Source organism: Papaver somniferum, chromosome 4 (assembly GCF_003573695.1).
Source record: "Papaver somniferum cultivar HN1 chromosome 4, ASM357369v1, whole genome shotgun sequence".
Lineage (NCBI taxonomy): Eukaryota > Viridiplantae > Streptophyta > Magnoliopsida > Ranunculales > Papaveraceae > Papaver > Papaver somniferum.
This window is the reverse complement of record NC_039361.1, coordinates 26,880,683-26,899,011: the sequence shown is the minus strand read 5'-3', so window position 1 is coordinate 26,899,011 and position 18,329 is coordinate 26,880,683. Positions and strand designations below refer to the sequence as shown.

At 35.9% G+C, this 18,329-nt stretch overlaps 1 protein-coding gene across 2 annotated transcripts; it reads right to left on the bottom strand.

Annotated features, from left to right (window-relative positions):
- Positions 1–7,014: 7,014 nt before the first annotated feature.
- Positions 7,015–10,726, bottom strand: LOC113273645. Of its 2 annotated transcripts, none has more exons than XM_026523294.1 (5): positions 10,396–10,726; positions 10,219–10,307; positions 9,356–9,452; positions 9,181–9,257; positions 7,015–8,028 (listed from the first exon to the last, which is right to left on the bottom strand). In XM_026523294.1, the coding sequence occupies exons 3-5, from the start codon at positions 9,448–9,450 to the stop codon at positions 7,223–7,225; spliced, it is 978 nt and encodes a 325-aa protein (XP_026379079.1). In that variant the 5' UTR covers positions 9,451–9,452; positions 10,219–10,307; positions 10,396–10,726; the 3' UTR covers positions 7,015–7,222. The 2 variants fall into 2 exon arrangements, with proteins under 2 accessions (XP_026379079.1, XP_026379078.1); XM_026523293.1 differs by having other exon boundaries at positions 10,400–10,726.
- Between the last annotated feature and the right edge of the window lie 7,603 nt (positions 10,727–18,329).

Below are 18,329 nucleotides of genomic sequence, written 5' to 3'. Positions count from 1 at the left end.
AAAGGATAAACCCCAGTGACATCCATACAAACATCCTGAACATTTTCCCAATTGAGGACAAGAATATCAGCATGCCTCAAGTCTTTGTCATCATCTGACTGAATACCAAGAGAAACCTCCTTGCGTACCATTACACCAGCCTTGTAACAAATGTCAGCTACAGTATCACGAACAACATCACGTCGAAACTTGCAACCAACATCCTTAGCACAATGAAGCGCATGGTCTCCGAAAATGTCCATAGAACAGCTACAACATGGGAATAAACCATCCTCAACAAACAAAGGGATACCAAGTCTGTAACAGAGCACAGCTCGGATTTGTCTAGGGCCAAGGCACTGATTGAGTCCGCTAATAGGTATTGCTAATAAATAATCTTGAGCATGCTTGACGCGGTTACACTGCCACAAAATGGAATCTCTTGCATACATATTAAATTGGTCTGAGATTCGTTTCTTGACTGCATCAAAATATGTGACTGTCAGGGTGTGCATGGAAGGGGGGGGGGGGGGGGGGGCAGTTGCATCGACACAGTAAGAAGGAGGTAATCCACACACCTGGATAAAGTTCTGAAGAGCCAACTGATAAGCAGAGCCTTTGTTTGCTGAGAATAAATTAAGTTTTTTCCTATTTTTTTTATAAAGTTTGGTTCGACGAGTTTTTTTAGCCGAGTTCGGCTATTTTTTTCCCTGCCTGAACTGAATGGGTTGTTAATATATAAAAACAACATAGATGTTCAGGTAGGATTTTTTCATAGCCGAATCTCGAGTTCGGTTATTTTTTTCCTAGTCGAATTCGATGGGTTTATTCATTTTTTATAAGCAACATAGAGGTTCATGTAGGATTTTTTTAATAGCCGATTTATTTTTCCTAGATGAATTCAGTGGTTATTCATTTTAAAAAGTGACACAGAGCTTCATCTAGGTTTTATTTCATTTTTTTCCTAGTTTTTTTCTTCTTTTTCTTTTTAAATAAAAAGACATAATTCATATCTAAAAAAATATTAGAAGAGATTGGATGGGAGTTTCGGAACAAGCGGAGCTCCAACACCCTTTTGAATGGCTATCTCTACTCTATGAAAAAAAACTCTAGAACAAGCATTTGCCACGTTATTTGATAAACAATTCTTCAACCTCTTCAAAAAGAACATAGTGTCTTCCAAGTCGAACTTAGTTATATATATTCTAGCTAGAGGTGGTTCGAGAATAAATCAATTGCAGCTGGTATACAAAGCTCTCCATTCAAAACGGATCTCGAGATATGTCAACAAAAAACATGCACCGTAGAGGAGGATAATCAACCACAAATTTGGAGTGCATCAAAGACTTTATTTCCTAATCATACTAACAGGTACGTATACAATAGTCTTTGGGGAGGCATTTTGAAAGCAAAGGACTTTGTTAATTAGTTTTGGTTATGTACTTCATCTAGGAGACGGTAATAGCATTCGGTTTTGGGAGAATGTATGGATTGGTGATCAGTCCCTGAAACTTGTTTTTTCTATTGTTTACAAATTGTGTAGAAAGAATCCGCTTTGGTTAAGGATATGATATCTCCAATGGGTGCTTGGGATTTTCTTTTCTCTAGAAATTTCAAAATTGAATGAAAATGAGATTCTAGATGTGGCTAGTCTACTGCAGGTGATTGGGGAGCCACTTATATTGCAGACAAATGAAGATACTAGAATTTGGAGATATAGAAATGGATTCTCCGTCTCAAATGGACACATAACACTCGAAACTGATGGCCTTTTATTTTTTACAGATTACCAACTTTGGAACCCAAGGTTCCGTTGAAAGTATCTTTTCGGACTTGGACTTTGTGCTATAATTGGATACCGACGCTGGATTTTCTTATATAATGCAGGTTTGAGTATAGATGCGAGCTAATTATTTTGTGGCAGTCATTCAGAAACAAATGAACATTTGTTCATACGTTGCAAGATGGATTTTTAGGTATGAAATTACTTTCTATATAGCTTTGGTATTAATTTGGTGCAAAATGATAATGTGAGAAGGATGTAATGGGAATGAGGACACGGAAAGAGCAAAATTAGAATTAAAAGAATCTGGCCTCTGTTGCCTTTTGAAATATGGTGGAACTCGTGGAAAGAGAGAAGTAATAGACCTCATAACAACGTGAAGAGAAGCATTAAGAAAATCATTATTTCTATTAAGTATTCTTTGTTTAATTGGTCTATGCAAACTAACATCTTTCATGGTTACAATTTGTCAACTCCAATTTGTAATTAGGATGTTGTGGTTCACATACCTTTGTAATTTTGTTCTCGTCTTTGTCACTATTTTGATGGCTTAGACTCTTTTAATAAACTTTGCCCTTTACCAATGGAAGAAAAAGGTTGAAAGGTTCGACTATGTTTTTCCCCCTAGCCGAACCTCAATTTCGACAAGATTTGTTATTTTTTTTCCTCCTAGCCGAACCCAATGCAAAGAAATATAAACAAACAAAAAAAAATTATACACCACGACCGCCTTTTGCAGGTAGTGGTGTGTACATATATTTACACCAATGCTTGCTGTATCAAATGTTGTAGCTCAAAAACGTACCAAGTATTTCGATAAATGTAGGTCTCACGTATATGGTTTCTCCACCTTAGCTTTTCAACATTGGGTGAACTCGGAGATGATATTATAGACTTTTTGAAAAGAATGAAGTTCTATATTGCTAACCACGACACCAACGTCAAAATAGGAAAATTTGTTTTCTATAAAATAAGGTGAGTTATTCAAAAGAGGCTCGGAGCCCAACTAGTAGCCGGACTTTCAGCAAACTTCTTGTGAATTCTATAATAACCTTAATTTTAAAATCTCTTCTTTTTAAAAAAATAATAAATCAAAAGATTCCACCATTAAAAGATTCCGGCTGTTTGATGAAAGTTCACACAGATATCAGTTTTGTAGAATATTTTAATATGTAGAGAATATTTTTCTCTTTTCTTTTAGGGTTTGCATGGCGATCTGGAGGAGGGGGTCTGATTTCTCCTCATGTTCGTTTTGTAATCTTCTTCTTATTACTATGTTCGTGATTTCCTTCTCCATGTTTTTCTTCCACGTTTCCCTTCGTTTCTCTCGATTTTTCGAATTTGTTTTCAATTCTTTCTTAGGATTTCTTTGTTCGTGGGTTTTTCTTTATTTTTACGTTTGTTATTTTCAATCATGCCTAGCTCAAGTCTTGTTCTAGCCAGGATCATGATGCTGATGACTTTGTCCAGTGTCCATTCAAGGGTTACGATGACTGCAACAATGGGGTTAGAGGCAGGGGTTTGTCCAGGAATTCAATCTCTCAGCACATAAATGGGAAGCACTTTAGGTCAGGTGAAGGCCTTGAAATATGCAGAGAAAGAATTAGAGATGTTGAAGCTGTTTACTGTGCTTGGGAGGGTTTTCATTCAACATATAAGGTGTTGGTTATGCACTTCATGTATGTGTTTCCAGGCCTGGAAAAAACCTTGCAAGATTCATGTTGGAAACAAAGCACTATAATCAAATCACACAAAGAAACCGATGAGTCGCGTACTAGGTCGCTATCTTTAAGGTGTTTCGCGACTCTGCCTCTTGATTGTGCTAGCAGTCAGTTTTTTGTCGAAACCCTATGGGATAAAACAGCTTATCTCTTTCGATTTCTCTGCACTGAGAAATCGAATCAATAGTAACTCTTTCAACAACACTTGCTCAGAGAACTTGACGAAATAAAAATAACGTTCTATATTTTCTCTTCCAGAAACCAGTTTTTTTTTTTATAATCAAAAAGAATCAATGGAATTAATGGAAAATTAATTTTCGATTAAATGCCAATTAAATTTCTTTGTAACAGAAAAAAAAAACGGCCGTATTAAAATTTCAACATTAACTGTAATTAATCATGATATAATTATCTTAATACGTTTTGAAAATTTAAGTTAAAAATAGCAAAAAAATTGTTTCTGGATCAGCAGACCTCGCTCCCGGACTAATGTAATATAATATATAGTATAAATAGTATATACCCTAGTGAAATTGTGTGGGGTGGGAATTGAACCCATGCCTATAGTGTGGGAGCTCAAAACAATGCCACCATACTATCTCTCTAACTTTGGCATATTATTACAAAAATATGTTTTTAAATATATACCCCAACAATTCATGATATAGATGCACCTTTCAATGGTCGGAGTGCCAACTTTCTTATCCGTGGTTTTCTGAGACCTACTGCTTTAGCTAGTGGTGTTGGATATGTGGTTAATTATACCGAGCCTGATTCAGTACCTTGCCTTGACACTGAGCTATTGGACAGTGTTCTAAGATCTCAAACTCACACTATCAGGCATATTCCAGCTAAGTGTATGCTCAATTTCTCTTGGGTTTTCAAGCTCACCTTAGATGAAGTTATTCGGCATCCCATGGATCAGTCTGCTTGGATTAAATTGTTGCTTTTTTCTACTTGCATTCTTCGGAATTACGTCCCTAAGAGTAGTGCAGAAGATAAATCTGGAATGCGTAAGTGCTTGCAGGTTGGAGCTATCACTAATGCTCTATCTAAGTGGCGTGGTACTGATGGGTGTTATCAGTTGGTGCAGGAGCTGTTACAAGATATTGCACCACACCCCCAAGAAGCAACAGTTGAAGAAGAAGAGCCAGGCGGAAATTAATCGAAGATTGTGCAAGAGAAAAGTGAGTCAGGGGTCATTCATTGCTGCCATTAGCATTCTTACTTCTAATGGTATTTCTCCTCAAAGTGCTGCAAGTCTTGCTGATATGCATCTCAAACATCCATCTGCCCCTTCTCCTGCCATCCCATCTACTCCCATTGATGTTGAACTCTTCACAAATAGTAAGTACCTTGTTATAGGGAGGATTAAAAGTTTCCCAAGGGGTACATCTTCGACATGGATGGTCTGCATGCTCAACACCTGATAGATGCACTTAGTGGGTCAGCTGCTGTGATTACCGATGAGTTGCTCACATCCATTATAGCTGTTATAAATTTTCTGCTGGCTAGTCAGTTCCCTCCCCAATTGAGTGAGTACATTGCTAGTGCTCCACTCACCCCCTTCTCAAGCTTGATGGTGGAATTCGCCCCATAGCTGTGGGAACGATCTGGAGAAGATTGGTATCGAAAGTAGCTTCTCTTAGTATTAAAAAGGCCATGAGTGGGTATCTTAGTGACTTCCAGTTCAGAGTTGGAGTCCGATGTGCAGGTGAGGCTATTTTACACTCGGTTAATCGCATCTTGGCTGAGAAAGGCAACCTAACTTCCATATGTCTATGCTGCTTGTGGATTTTTAAAACACCTTCAATCTTGTTAATAGAACTGCCATGGTTTTGGAAGTTAGGTGCAGATGTCCCACTATACCGAGATGGGTTGAGTTTTGTTATTATAGCCCTGCTAGGTTGTATCATGGTACCCACACTCTTTCTTCTGCACAGGGAGTTCAACAAGGTGATCCCTTGGGTCCCTTGCTCTTTGCTTTGACACTACATCATATTGTGTTGAAGATTTCCCAAGTTTGCGTGCTGGATTTGCAAGCGTGGTATCTTGATGATGGTACTTTGATTGGTGACACTCTCATGGTCTCTAAAGGTCATCAGATTATTAGGGAAGAAGGCAGTTCTGTTAGTCTAAACCTCAATATTCGTAAGACAAAGTTGTTTTGGCCTAGTGTGGACATGAGGAGTTTGGGAGAGTCTGTTTTTCCGGAGGAGATTGCAGACCTGACACGGGAGTTAAACTTCTCGGGGGCCCTGTGAGTTTGGATCCATGTTTCTGAAATAAGATGGTTAATGCTCGTGTTAACAAGACAATGCAGCTGATGGATGCTATCCGTGGTTTAAAGGATCCACAATGTGAGATGCAGCTTCTTCGTAGTTGTTCTGGGGTCTGTAAGCTTTACTTTACGTTGAGAACTACTGCACCTGATTTTGTTAGTGAGGCACAATCCCTATTTGACTGTCATCTATCTATTTTTGTCAGATAACTAGTTACAAGGGACGGTCCTGGATTTGGTGAGCTGCAAATGCGTGTTGCTTCTCTCCCTATTAGATATGGTGGCCTTGGTCTGTACACAATGAAAGACACGATGCAATACTTCTATCTTGCCTCTTGTTTGCAAACACAACAGTTACAAGACGATATCATGCGCAATTCTGGTATCACAAGTATGAGTATTTCTTGTACACATGGTTTAGACACTTTCACTCGTGTTTGTGGTCTGAACTCTTCATCTCTCTGTGTTGAAACTGTTGCCCCCCATCCAATGAGTAAATTGACAGCTATGTTTTTCGATTCAGTCATGAAGGAGATGCCCACTAAGTATGGCATGACGCAATGTGATCTGGCTTTGTGGCAGAACAATAAAACTAAGCACACTCAAGACTATTTACTGGTTGTTCCAATAGAAGGACTTGGCCAAAAGCTTGGAGCTCGGCATTTCAGTGCCATTCTTGGGTATAAACTAGGTGTGCCTTTGTTTGTTAAGGATAGCCGATGTCCCCGTTGTGGGAATAGAATGGATGGATTTGGTGATCATGATGTACATTGTTCACACGAAGTTGGCCTTAAATTTTGCCATGACCTTGTGCGTGACACCTTGGCAGATATGTGTTTCTGTGCTGGGGTGCAGGCCAAAACTGAGGCTCCATTGGGTTTTCTCGCACGTGATTGGGGTGAAGCTAGACCTGCAGATATCCTTGTTTATAATTGGGATAGTGGGCGTGACACATGCTTTGATGTAATTGGTACCTTTCACTGGCAATGGGGTGTAGAAATTTACACCTGGTGAGGCTATTTCGCGTGCAGTAAAACGACTTAAAGCATTATTTAGCTAGGCAATTCTAATTCCAAAGTAGGCAATTTTTAGTTTCATAGGCTATGTGTTGCGATTCAGAGAGGGGTGGGAGCTCAGATTGTTGCTCGGCTTCCAACCGTTATCCCGTCTTCTAATAATTAATTTTGAGATTTAGTATTATTTTTTTGGCCGTTATATAAAATTTAAAACTAAAATTAAAGGAAAAAAGATAAAAAAAAAACATATTTATTTAATTAAACGACAACTAATCATTTTTTAATTTTAGGACACACCTTATAAGCGTAGGGCAGATGCCCTAACCACATTATGGTCCCCCACAAAAAGGGGTGGTGCCAAAAATTCGTTTTTCTTTTCTTATTACCCTGGTTGGAGCCCAGGTTGCCAGGCTTCAGAGCCGGTCCTGAGAGAAACTCTAACTCAACGTTTTTGTGCTTTCCTCCGTCTAGACTGTGTTTTCTGCCATTTTTTTCTTGAGACAAGTTTGTTTTTAGGTTTCAGCTTCAACTCTGTTGACCATTTGAAGTTTGGGTCTCTCATTTTTGCTTGTATATCCTTGAAGAATTCCATGTCTAACTTCTTGGGTCCTCCTTGTCTTAGCTCCGAATATTCTGGCCCTGACACAATATGTTCAAAAGCACCTATTAATATGTCTGTATCACTCATCACCTCCCAAACATTTGTATAACGTCCATCAGGCCCTTTCTTCAACTTCTTTAGTGCATTTTCGACTGCGAGTTTTCTAGCTTGTTTTCCCGGGGATAACTCTGGTTCCTGTTCAGATTTCAATAATTCTGAAATTGTTCGATACTTTGGTGTCTCTTCGAATTCAAATAACTTGTCTAAGTAGGCATCACTTTTTTCATTTGGGTAAGCTTCAGTCGGGATATCGTCGTCATCATCACATTCACTACCTGTCCACAGTGTCTTTTCCTCATCGCTTCCAGACCATACACTATCTAACTCAGCACTGTCATCTCCATCAATAAGTTCTGCATCCTTTATTGCCTTCTTTTCTGCTTTTCTCATCTCTTTTTTCAGACGGCTTTGCATTTTCTTGGCATTACTTTTTTCATCTTCATCTTCATCTTCATCACTTCCAGTCCATAAACTTGTATCTTCATCTGTCTCATTTCCCCAAGCTTTTCTAAAGTCCTCATCACCTGGTTTCCCATTACCGAAGAGATCATAATATTTACCTCTACCACTGGAATATAATCGCAACGCTGTATTCAAGAGGACCCAAAATATCAGTGAGAATAATGATTAGAAGAAGTCAAAATGAGGAGGCAAACCACTAAACGACATGCATTGATATGGAAACTACTTACAACAATACTTTTCTACCACTAGATTCACTACACATGAAGACACGAAATTTTTTGAAAACATAGAAGTTGTAAGGTTTCCTTCAACTGTACAATCAGAACTGCACACGGAATTTTATGTCAAACTACTAAGGAACAGAACAGAAAAAATCAAAATGACATCAAGCACAATGATTGACAACGAGAAACCTCTGAATCTGAAATTTGTTTTCACTTAAGAAATGAATATACCAACTACAACAAGAGACGGTTAAAACTAAAATCTTGTTGATTTCCACGTATCCTTGAAAAACAACATTTACCAGAAGAAACATAAATATCATGACATGGATGGCAGAATAAGCATGGGTACAAAGAAGCAAACATTATTTCAGCAGTGGGCCAAAGAATCAAAACTTTGGGAGACTCTAGAATGGTCTTTGCAGTATTAGTCATTTAGACATTCACCCATTTCATCTCCTGAGCAATGCATTTTTTTTCTTGAAATTGGTAAAGAAAGGCAGGATTTTCAAATATTGAGATATATCCAAAAAGGAAAAAAAAAAATCCAAGTGGTGGTGAAGCAAGATAATCATGGTTTGGTAGATGCGAAGTAAGATAATTAAACAACGAACCATAAATCAAGTAAACCCAAAAAAATCTTCAGCTTTGGTAGAATTCAAGTTCCCTAATTGAGAATTGGACAATTATTTAGCACTAACATTGATCTTCAAGAGATTACCATAATCAAAATCATTGGAAATTTCTATGGATAGTGGGTCTGCGGAAGCATGTTTCATGTTCTTAGTTCAAAAGTTTACCAGCGGATGCCAAGGTTAACTAGTAGCAGACCTGTCTGCTTTTATTTCGTTGGAGTATCCTTAGTACACAATTTCCTACCATTGGTTATAATAGATCTTCAAAATACAATACTATCACCAATCGAGTAAGCTCGAGTATAAGTGAGTTCTCTATCAAGGAATTGGCACCCCAAGAATTCCTCATTTAACAAATTCAATGACCGGGATTTAATAGTCTTTCACTAGATAAACCACAAGTATAGATCTTTACCTGGTACAATTTGGCCATACGATCCGTCAGTATGATTTCTCAAACAACCAAGTATTGAATCACACTGAAATCCCAACCTGAAATAAAAGAGTTAAACTTGAAAAAAGTTAAACCTTTTAAGACTGTCCATTTCAATAAAAAGAGTAAATATTTGTTATTGGTATAAGAAATTCACCTTGAAATATCTGAGGGAGATTTTATATGAATTGGTTTCTGAAATTTGTGAGAAGTTGAAAGAAATTTGAGGCGGTTACAGACCCTTCTAGCCATTTCTGAAAGTAAAATCAGAAGGAAATCATGAATTCCAAACTACAAACTAGACGACCGCTGCCACGATGGGAGGCCGACGAAAAAATAGGCCTGACCAATAAGTGACATGACTTAAAACTTCTCGTAGTTTCATTTTGTTAATTGGTTTTAATCTTAATAAATAAAACGTAAAAAGAAGCAATCAAATAAACACAGAGGAGGAAATACGGAGCAACAGTCCAAAAAACAGGGAGTAACTTATATTATTGCCTCAAGTCAGATAGCATCAATGACATGATTCACCGTGGTGACAGCAGTGGACAAGACGTTTATACCATGCAGAAGCTATAATCTAATTGTAACTATAAGATGAAATTGGTGCATCTTCAAATTTAACTCATGAAAAAGACAGCCTCATTGCTTCGGCAATGGAAATAACATCACATCTTTAAGATTAGGGAACATTTAGGTTTGCCTACATGTACAAATAAGCATAGGCATTATCTTAACATGGTCTTTTTTACTAGATCAAAATGCTAAATGCATAATTCTAAAGTCTGAACGTGATGTGTACAAGATAAGGTATTGGTTTTACTTTTACAGAGAAATGAAGAACTATACATATAGTATAGGTCGTATAAGTTGGCTTTCCATGGCGATCAAAGTGTTAAGCCATGATGGCAAACTCTATAGTACCCCACTATTCCACTTCAAAACAATTGCCAAGAACAGATTTGTAGAAATAAATATGCAAGCTGTGTATTGCTAAGAGCAGATTTATACAGATACCTTAAAGGTCTCAGTCATTAATTGTATCCCAGACGTATAAGATGCATAAAACTGGCCAACTCTCAGGAGTCAATACACCTGCCCTTGTCCTGCAAAAGAGACCCCAGAGAATAAACACCAACAAACTTGCGAAAAATCTCTCCTCAACGAAACTAAGCAATGAACAAATATACTCACTCACGTGTTGCTTATGTATGCATGAGTCAAGACAGAAACAAAGCAATAAAATACAGCGCAGGATACAATTCCTGATATTTTCAACCGAGCTAGATAATGATATCTTCTAAGGCATTTTATCAAACACTGACTGAGCGTTATCCTATACAAGAACGTTGGAGCTTTAAAACGAAGATTAAATTTTTCAGTTTTCAAAGGAAAAATACTTGCATGTAATTATTCTCCAGTGGTTAGAGGTTCTTTGTTCATGGTGATCGAAAGAGACAGAGGGAATGTTTGTGATTGCAAGTAAGAGAGGGGGAGGGGGTTTAGGCTTCAGAGGGTAGTGGGGTTTAGGTGGACCATCGGATGGAGTTCCTGATGGGATTGTTTTTTGCACAGGTAATTTTAAGTGGTTTACCGGTCGACCCGAACTACATTAACCCATGACTCAAAATATGCTCGTGGCCCGGAAATCCTTAACTCAAAATTTGTCACGGAACCCAAAATTGATCCCAATCGAAAATATGTCATGTGACTTGAGATTTTGTCACGGCAGTTATCGGGGCCTATATTTTGCAGGAAGATTTAAATCGGCTTCATTAGTAGAAGCGCACTCCGTGAATACAAACTTACATTATGATCAAAGTAGTCGAAATCGTTCTTCGGTCCTATTCGGTTGGGGAGCAAGGAGCAATAAGTTCGGATTTGGAAATCGACAATATTCGGTCTAATACTCGGAATCTATTTATTAGAGACTTACATATTGCTACTCATAAGTCCTGATTTGCACCTAATAAAAATTAAAATTTAAACACTATCATGTAATTAAGTGTGTAATATTGTTATATTGAACGTATTTATCATGTATTTAGAGGTTTTTCTATTTTATAACTCTAATCCGAGGGTTACAAAATTTTTCTTTTCTGACTTTAGTGCATGCAATGCCAACTCGGAAAAATCATTAACTCGTTCTGCTCAAAAATCGGTCCAAATCGACAAACTCGGCCGCCTTAACCGCTAAAAATCGGAAATGACTTTGAATCAGAAATCACCTCGGTCATATAGCCCGTAGCGATTACTCGGTGAGTAATCGGCCTTGGAGAGCGATTTTGACTGCACTGATTATGATCTAAAATCAATATCCTTTGATCTGAAAGATTATCCTTTCACCCCAAAAGTCTATTATATCATTCGAAAGTTGCACAGAGGCCCCAAATCTATCACTAAGACACAAAATCTAACTCGTGACAATAATATATGAACTTTAAGTCGAAATTTTCCTTTGTGGCTCAAAATCTGCTCAATGACCCATAATTTGAATAACCTAAAATCTACTAGGGTGAAGCAAGTTTTGCCATACAACCGAAATACACCTCAATGAACTAAATATGTATTTGTGACCCCCATTGTCACCTAAAATATGTTAGTGGCGCAAAGTATGGTTAAATGGCCCTTTTTGAAGGAAAAACAAAAAACAAACAAACCAAACTACATAGGTTAGACAACAATGTTTTGGCTCATATGCTAATAGTTTCAAGTTTATTATCAATGGGCCTAAATAATTCATGTATAATAGACTATATGTGCTATATTCGTTAACCATGACCTTGTCAACCCAATGGACCAGGCTTTTGATGTGGAAGTTTGTGTGCACAAGTACAATACTTCGATCATAATTATTATTTTTTATCTATGACGATGCACCGTTCAAGGAAGAAGCTGTAGTTTTTACGTTTCTAAGGTGACATATTAACTTTTCAGATTATGTAATGCTCTGAATAAAATTATTTGAAACATTCATGATATTTTTCCCCAAGTTTGAATGTTTAGTGGGATGGATTCAAACTGTTAGACTATAAAAGAGTCAATAACTTCAACAAAGATATGTTGCAAATTAGCACCTCAACATTTGTGGAAAGAAATTTACAAAAGGAGACATGAGTCAGAAAAATATTTCCATTTTTATCATTTCAACTTCATTCATTTATAATAAATTGCTTAAGTATGATAACAAGAGATTCATGATCTTTAGTAAGTTATTCAACCTGATCCAGATGGTTGGGAGGCATGTGAGATTCTCTTACACAACAATATGTATACCTGTTAGGATAAAGAAATTTATCAACTTAATTAAGGTAACTGTGGCAAGGCTAAATAAGGAAAGAACCTCGAAAAATAGAGGATTAGACGTGCTAAATCATACTCAGGTTGGTACACTAGAACATGTGAAAGAATACACATAAATTATGGTTGAAAATATAAATCTTTTCTACAATAGGGCCAGAGATGTAATTCTAGCTCAAGTAGTAACGATACAAAGTAAATGTATCTACTGAGCATCAGACAAAGATGTAATTCTGACTCATTCAAATGAGAGTTGGAAACTTGGTATAAACATTTACTGAGAATGGTACGAGCAATGAAATGCAGGTATCATATTGTAAAAGCCAACTACACGATATATAGAGAGTTTAAAGGACAACAAACTCACTATATGTTAAAAGAAGGTAATACCCCTGCTTGTCAACTTCAGCGGCAATAATAAATTTCCCCAGTTAAAATACTTACCCAGTCAATACGGGTCAACGTCCAATCCAAGTACCAAGCCCTAACGTTGGACAAATGTTAGACCAAAGCCTAGTTCTGGACAAAACTTGAGTACTAAAGGCAATTATCCCTAAATTTTTTATATTAATAAATTTATTTTTAATGGGGCCCGATCTAAAATATTAAATAAATTTGTATACTTACGGAAACAAATATATCCTTCATTCATTTTACAAGAATATATATTTAGATCCAAAAATTAAATTTCTTATAAACTTTATACCTATAAATTCAATATCTTTTAGTTTTCCTTTTATATTATAATCCTCCTAATAATTTTAGTAGTTTTTATTTCTACCATTTTTACTAAAATAAAAATAGGTAAGTAACTATGGGTAGTTAAGTAAAAGATTATGGTCCCCTTAATATTTTAACAAAGTCAAAGCGGACAGTCTTTTTGAAACAGAGGGAGTAAGAGATTTTACAAGCAACTTGAAATTTGAATTTGAGTGAAAATATGGGGAAAGCTCGATAGAACACCGATCTTGTAGTATATATATTACTCCACCAGTTTGCATATGTCCAAAGTTGTCATGCAATATAACAAACACGTGCATCCTGCTAGCATTCCCATGATTAGTTGAGGTTCAAATGTAAGTAAATGACCATTTCTTCTAAAGGAATATGACGAAGATGTGTTGGGAGATGAAATTCCCCTATTTAAGTGCAATAAACGCATTTTTGTACTTAGCATAATGTACTCAACCAAATATGTCATCCTTAATGAACTTGCTAGATAGATATTGACGCCGAGGCGACGTCTTTGGAATGGTATAATGAATGTAACCATATACTAAAATGGAACCATTGACATGAATTTGTTTTATCCATGCCAAGACATAAAGAGGAAATCTAAAGGAAATGCAATCTGAAAGTTGTTGATTATGAAGCAACAATAATCTCTTGTCCCACAAAAGTAATCAGGGGGAGACATGACTGACTTATTTACTAATTCAGTTCTTATATTCACTTTTGGAAAGTATATGAATAAAAGAACTGTCTGGAAACTCCTCTAAATGGAATCAGGGGGAAATGCCGACATCAGAGAGAGGATCCAAGGACATGATGTTAATATATTTGACTCTGAAATGTGAAGTTGTGTTGCACTCTTTTTTCCTTACGGGTTTTGTTACTCGACAAGGTTTTTAGTGAGGCAACCATAACTACACCAACAACTTGATAAATGAGGAAAACCTAAAGATCGCTATAACTGCTGAACAATATCAGAATCAAAAAAATGAAACTCAATAGTTTGTCAAGTGAAACCATTGCCAGAATCAGTACAACAAAGCAAGGATTGCATCGCAATAGTTTTTGGCACAAGTCAACTAGTAGTATTGATAGCATTATTGCGTGCTAATACTAAGTTTTCATTAATTACCTATAAAACATAGAAATGATGTTGTGTATGAGTATTCGGTAAAGACATACTTATAAACTTATCGTGTTTTACTCTTCCCCCTTCGTCAAGGTTTTATCCTACCGGGTTTTTCCCTTGTCAAGGTTTTAACGAGGCAACATATGTAATTCCAACATTATTAAAAGTTTTCTTAAAGTTGTACTCTTTTTCCTTAGTTTAGGTTTTGTCCTCTAGATTTTCCTGACAAGGTTTAAATAAGGCAATTGACTTAGATACAGTGGTCATCGAGGAGAGAAACTAGATCTGAAGCCCAACATCTGAAGCATTATATGTGAAGCACTACATATGAAGCGCTACTATTGGACCGCACAAGGGGAAGTGTTGTAGGGCCTCTGGCCCATGTGTGTGGCATATCTATATGTAACTACTAAGGTTTACACCCTAGCCTAGATATATAGAGGCATAATCCTATGTAATATGTATCTCATATCTAAAGAATAAGTTCTCTTTTTCTTGCCAATCAATACTACAACAATGGTTTAGCGACGAAAGAATTTTCGTCTCAGAATAAAAAATCGATAACAAAACTAAGTTGTTTCTAAAATTACGTATAATGACAAATATAGTTCTCTCCATAAAAATATTGCCGACGAAGCCACTCATTTGAGAAAATTATTACAGACACACCAACACTGTTCTCATAATAACTATTTCCTGTCAAAATAATTTGTCCCATACTATTTTCAGAACATGCCAAATTATTGAAACAATATCCAAACTAAAAAAACATTTGATAATAAACAATACCAATAAATAAATAAATACTGCTATTAGAAAAACATAATATTAAGACTAAAATATTAATTTGACAAGTGATTCCGGGTCCAGCATTCAACTTCCAATTGTTCCGTCAACGATAATGTTGCTTACGCATCAGATTCTGTTGCTCACAAATTATGTTTAGTATTGACTTTTCGTTGTCTTCTTTCAACTTTTTAAAAGTCTCATTCTGTGCGCATATTTGGTGATCTTGAACTTGAATTCTTTTAGCCTACGGTTGTAACATTGCATGAAGTCCTTCACTGTTAGAATCAACAACAATTGTAGCACGTCATCATCTTCATTTTTTCTTCAAAACTTCAGCGCATACGTCTGCCTTTAATGGGTGGTATAGCTTCATCTCCATGCTGCAATAACTCATTAATCATGTCCTATATAGAGATATATAATAGTGAGACTTATTAGAACATTATATATGATGTGCACCAAAATGTCAAACATGTAGGTAATTCTAATGATATAATAGAATAACTAAGAAAATATAACAAATATTGATTGGATGGGTTTCCAAATCCTATTGGTTTAGACACGGACAACACAAATAGAACACTAATACTATCTACTCACCCACCTGATACGAGCTTCATCAGAAATCCAAATAACTTCGTATGTTCCTTCAGTGATATATGTATGGGTGCCATAAAAGGCTTGAATCTCAGCTTGCACCACTCCAAATTTTTGTTTCTATTTTAGGAAGAAAATTAAACACAAGAACCTGATTAACTAGGTTGATTTCGCAACAAATATAGAGTACCATACGATCAGAAATTCTATTTATGATGTTGACCCTAAACATTAAACAGTCACAAATCCAATCCTAGGATTCTAATGGTTTTAAAAGATTTATATATGTGAACAAACATCACTCTTCAATAATTAAAAAAGTTGAGAGAAAAAACATATTCTAAGTCATATAGGAATATGCCACCTCCCTGTGGACCACATGTGACTTAAAACATCCATAATGGTTGTAGGGAACAACTTCTCTTGCTTTTACAGCTGCTTTAGAACGCTTCTACAAGTTTTAAATAATATACACATAAACATGTTGTGCTTTAAAAAGAAAAGAAAATGATTAACTATAATAACTTGAAACTTTCATTGGTGAACAGGTGGTCACACAGCAAGTCCCAATCTTCACAGGACACGTTCATGCATGGATTTTTCTTGTCGTATTTTAATAGTTCCAACTTTAAAGATTCTATTAGATATTTTGATATTTTATTCATACATATAGTGTACTTTATTCTTATTCAGTACACATGTATTTTTAATATCTACGGACAGAAAGCACATTACCCGTAAAAATAAAATGCCAAAACACTTGAAAAAGTATTTAAGAGTTGGAACTATTGAAGGACCAAGAAAAATCCATACAAGAACGTGTCCCATGAAGATTGAGACTTGTTGTGCGACTACCTGTTCACTAGTGAAAGTTTCAAGGTATTATCGTTATCATATTCTTACTTTTGAACCGCAACATGCTTATGTATTTAGTATTTACTTGTGGTTTTTTGAAACTTGTGGAATTGTTCTGTAGCATGCGCAAAAGAAATAGAAACAGTTCCCTATAACCATCGTGGAGGTTCTAAGTCACATGTGGTCCACAGAGAGGCTGTATGTTCCTACATCACTTACAATATGATTTTTTCTCTCCACTTTACTGATTACTATGAAATGATGTTTTTTCACATATATACATCTTTTAAAGCCATCAAAAGCCTATAGTTTGTGATTGTATAATGTTTAAGGTTAACATCATAAACAAATTTTTTACTCGGTTTTTGTTGCAACGTCAACCTAATTAATCATGCTATTACCGAAAATCTGAAGTGATGCATGCAAGCTGAGATTCAAACCTTTTATAACACCCATACATATTACTGAAAAAACATGTGAAGTTGTTTGGGTTTTTGATGAAACTTGCATCAGATGCGTGAGTAGACAATATTGATGTTTTATTTTTGTTGTATTTGTCCAAACCAATAGGATTTAGAAACCCATTTAATTAATATTTATTATCTTTTCTTAGTTATCATATTATTCATCATTAGAATTAACTGTTTGTTTGACATTCTGGTGCACATCTCTATATAGGACAAGATTAATGAGTTACTGCAGTAAGGCAACAAAGAGGGAATTACACCATCCACTGAGGCAGAAGTATGTGCTCTTGGTTTTGAATGGAAAGTAAAGACGACTACGAACTACAAATACTGCTGTTTTTAACAGTGAAGGACTTCATGCAATGACACAAGCGCATGCTGAAAGAATTCAAGCTCGTGATGACCAAATATGACTACATAATGAGACTATCAAAAAGTTGAAAGAAGATAATGAAAAGTTGACACTAAACATCATCCTGAGCAACATAATCTAATGCGTCAAATCGGGCCAAGCAACATTGTCAGGAGTCTTTGTCAAATTAATGTTTTAGTCTTGGTATTATATTTTTACTAGTAGCACTAATTATTTATCGGTAGAGTTAATTTATTACTCCCTCCGTTTCAAAAAGACTGTACGCTTTGACTTTGTCAAAATATTAAGGAGACCACAATATTTTGCTTAACTACCCTTAGATACTTACCTATTTTATTTATTTTAATAAAAATGCTAGCACTAAAAATTACCTAAAATTGTTAGAGGATTAATATAAAAGGAAATTTAAAATATATCGAATTTATGGAGTTTAAAATTTATAAGGAATTTAATTTTTGGAGCCAAGTATATATTTTCTTAAAAGGAAAGAAGGATATATATGTTTCCTAAATTTTATAAGTGGAAATTTTATTAATACCCCTCTTTTTCATGGATTTCACAAATACCCTTATCCATCAATAATTATACCCCTCGTCTTCTAAAATGTAATTCATTTAATTTTGAATCATATAGATATCTTTTCAATATTAATAAAAATTTAGATGAAAATAATTTTATTTATATCTCACATGCTGGTGGTGGTGGTGGTGATGCCGGCGGTGGAGGTGGTGGTGCCACCAGATTTTGGGATCAACTTTTGTTGTTGACACCAGATTTTGGTATCAACTTGAGTTGTTGACACGTAATCTTGACCTAACAAATTTCCGAGTTTTCAATTTTAGTAACAACTTGGGTTGTTGACACCAGATATGATATCAACTTCGGT

Bases quoted from the DNA above. Each gene is read 5' to 3' on its own strand.
- LOC113273645 (XM_026523294.1), bottom strand. From the start codon at position 9,450: ATGGCTAGAAGGGTCTGTAACCGCCTCAAATTTCTTTCAACTTCTCAC. The intron at 9,258-9,355 runs GTGAATTTCTTA...CTTTTATTTCAG, and splicing joins TCTCCCTCAGATATTTCAAG to GTTGGGATTTCAGTGTGATT. The intron at 8,029-9,180 runs GTAAAGATCTAT...TCTTGAATACAG, and splicing joins GTATGGCCAAATTGTACCAG to CGTTGCGATTATATTCCAGT.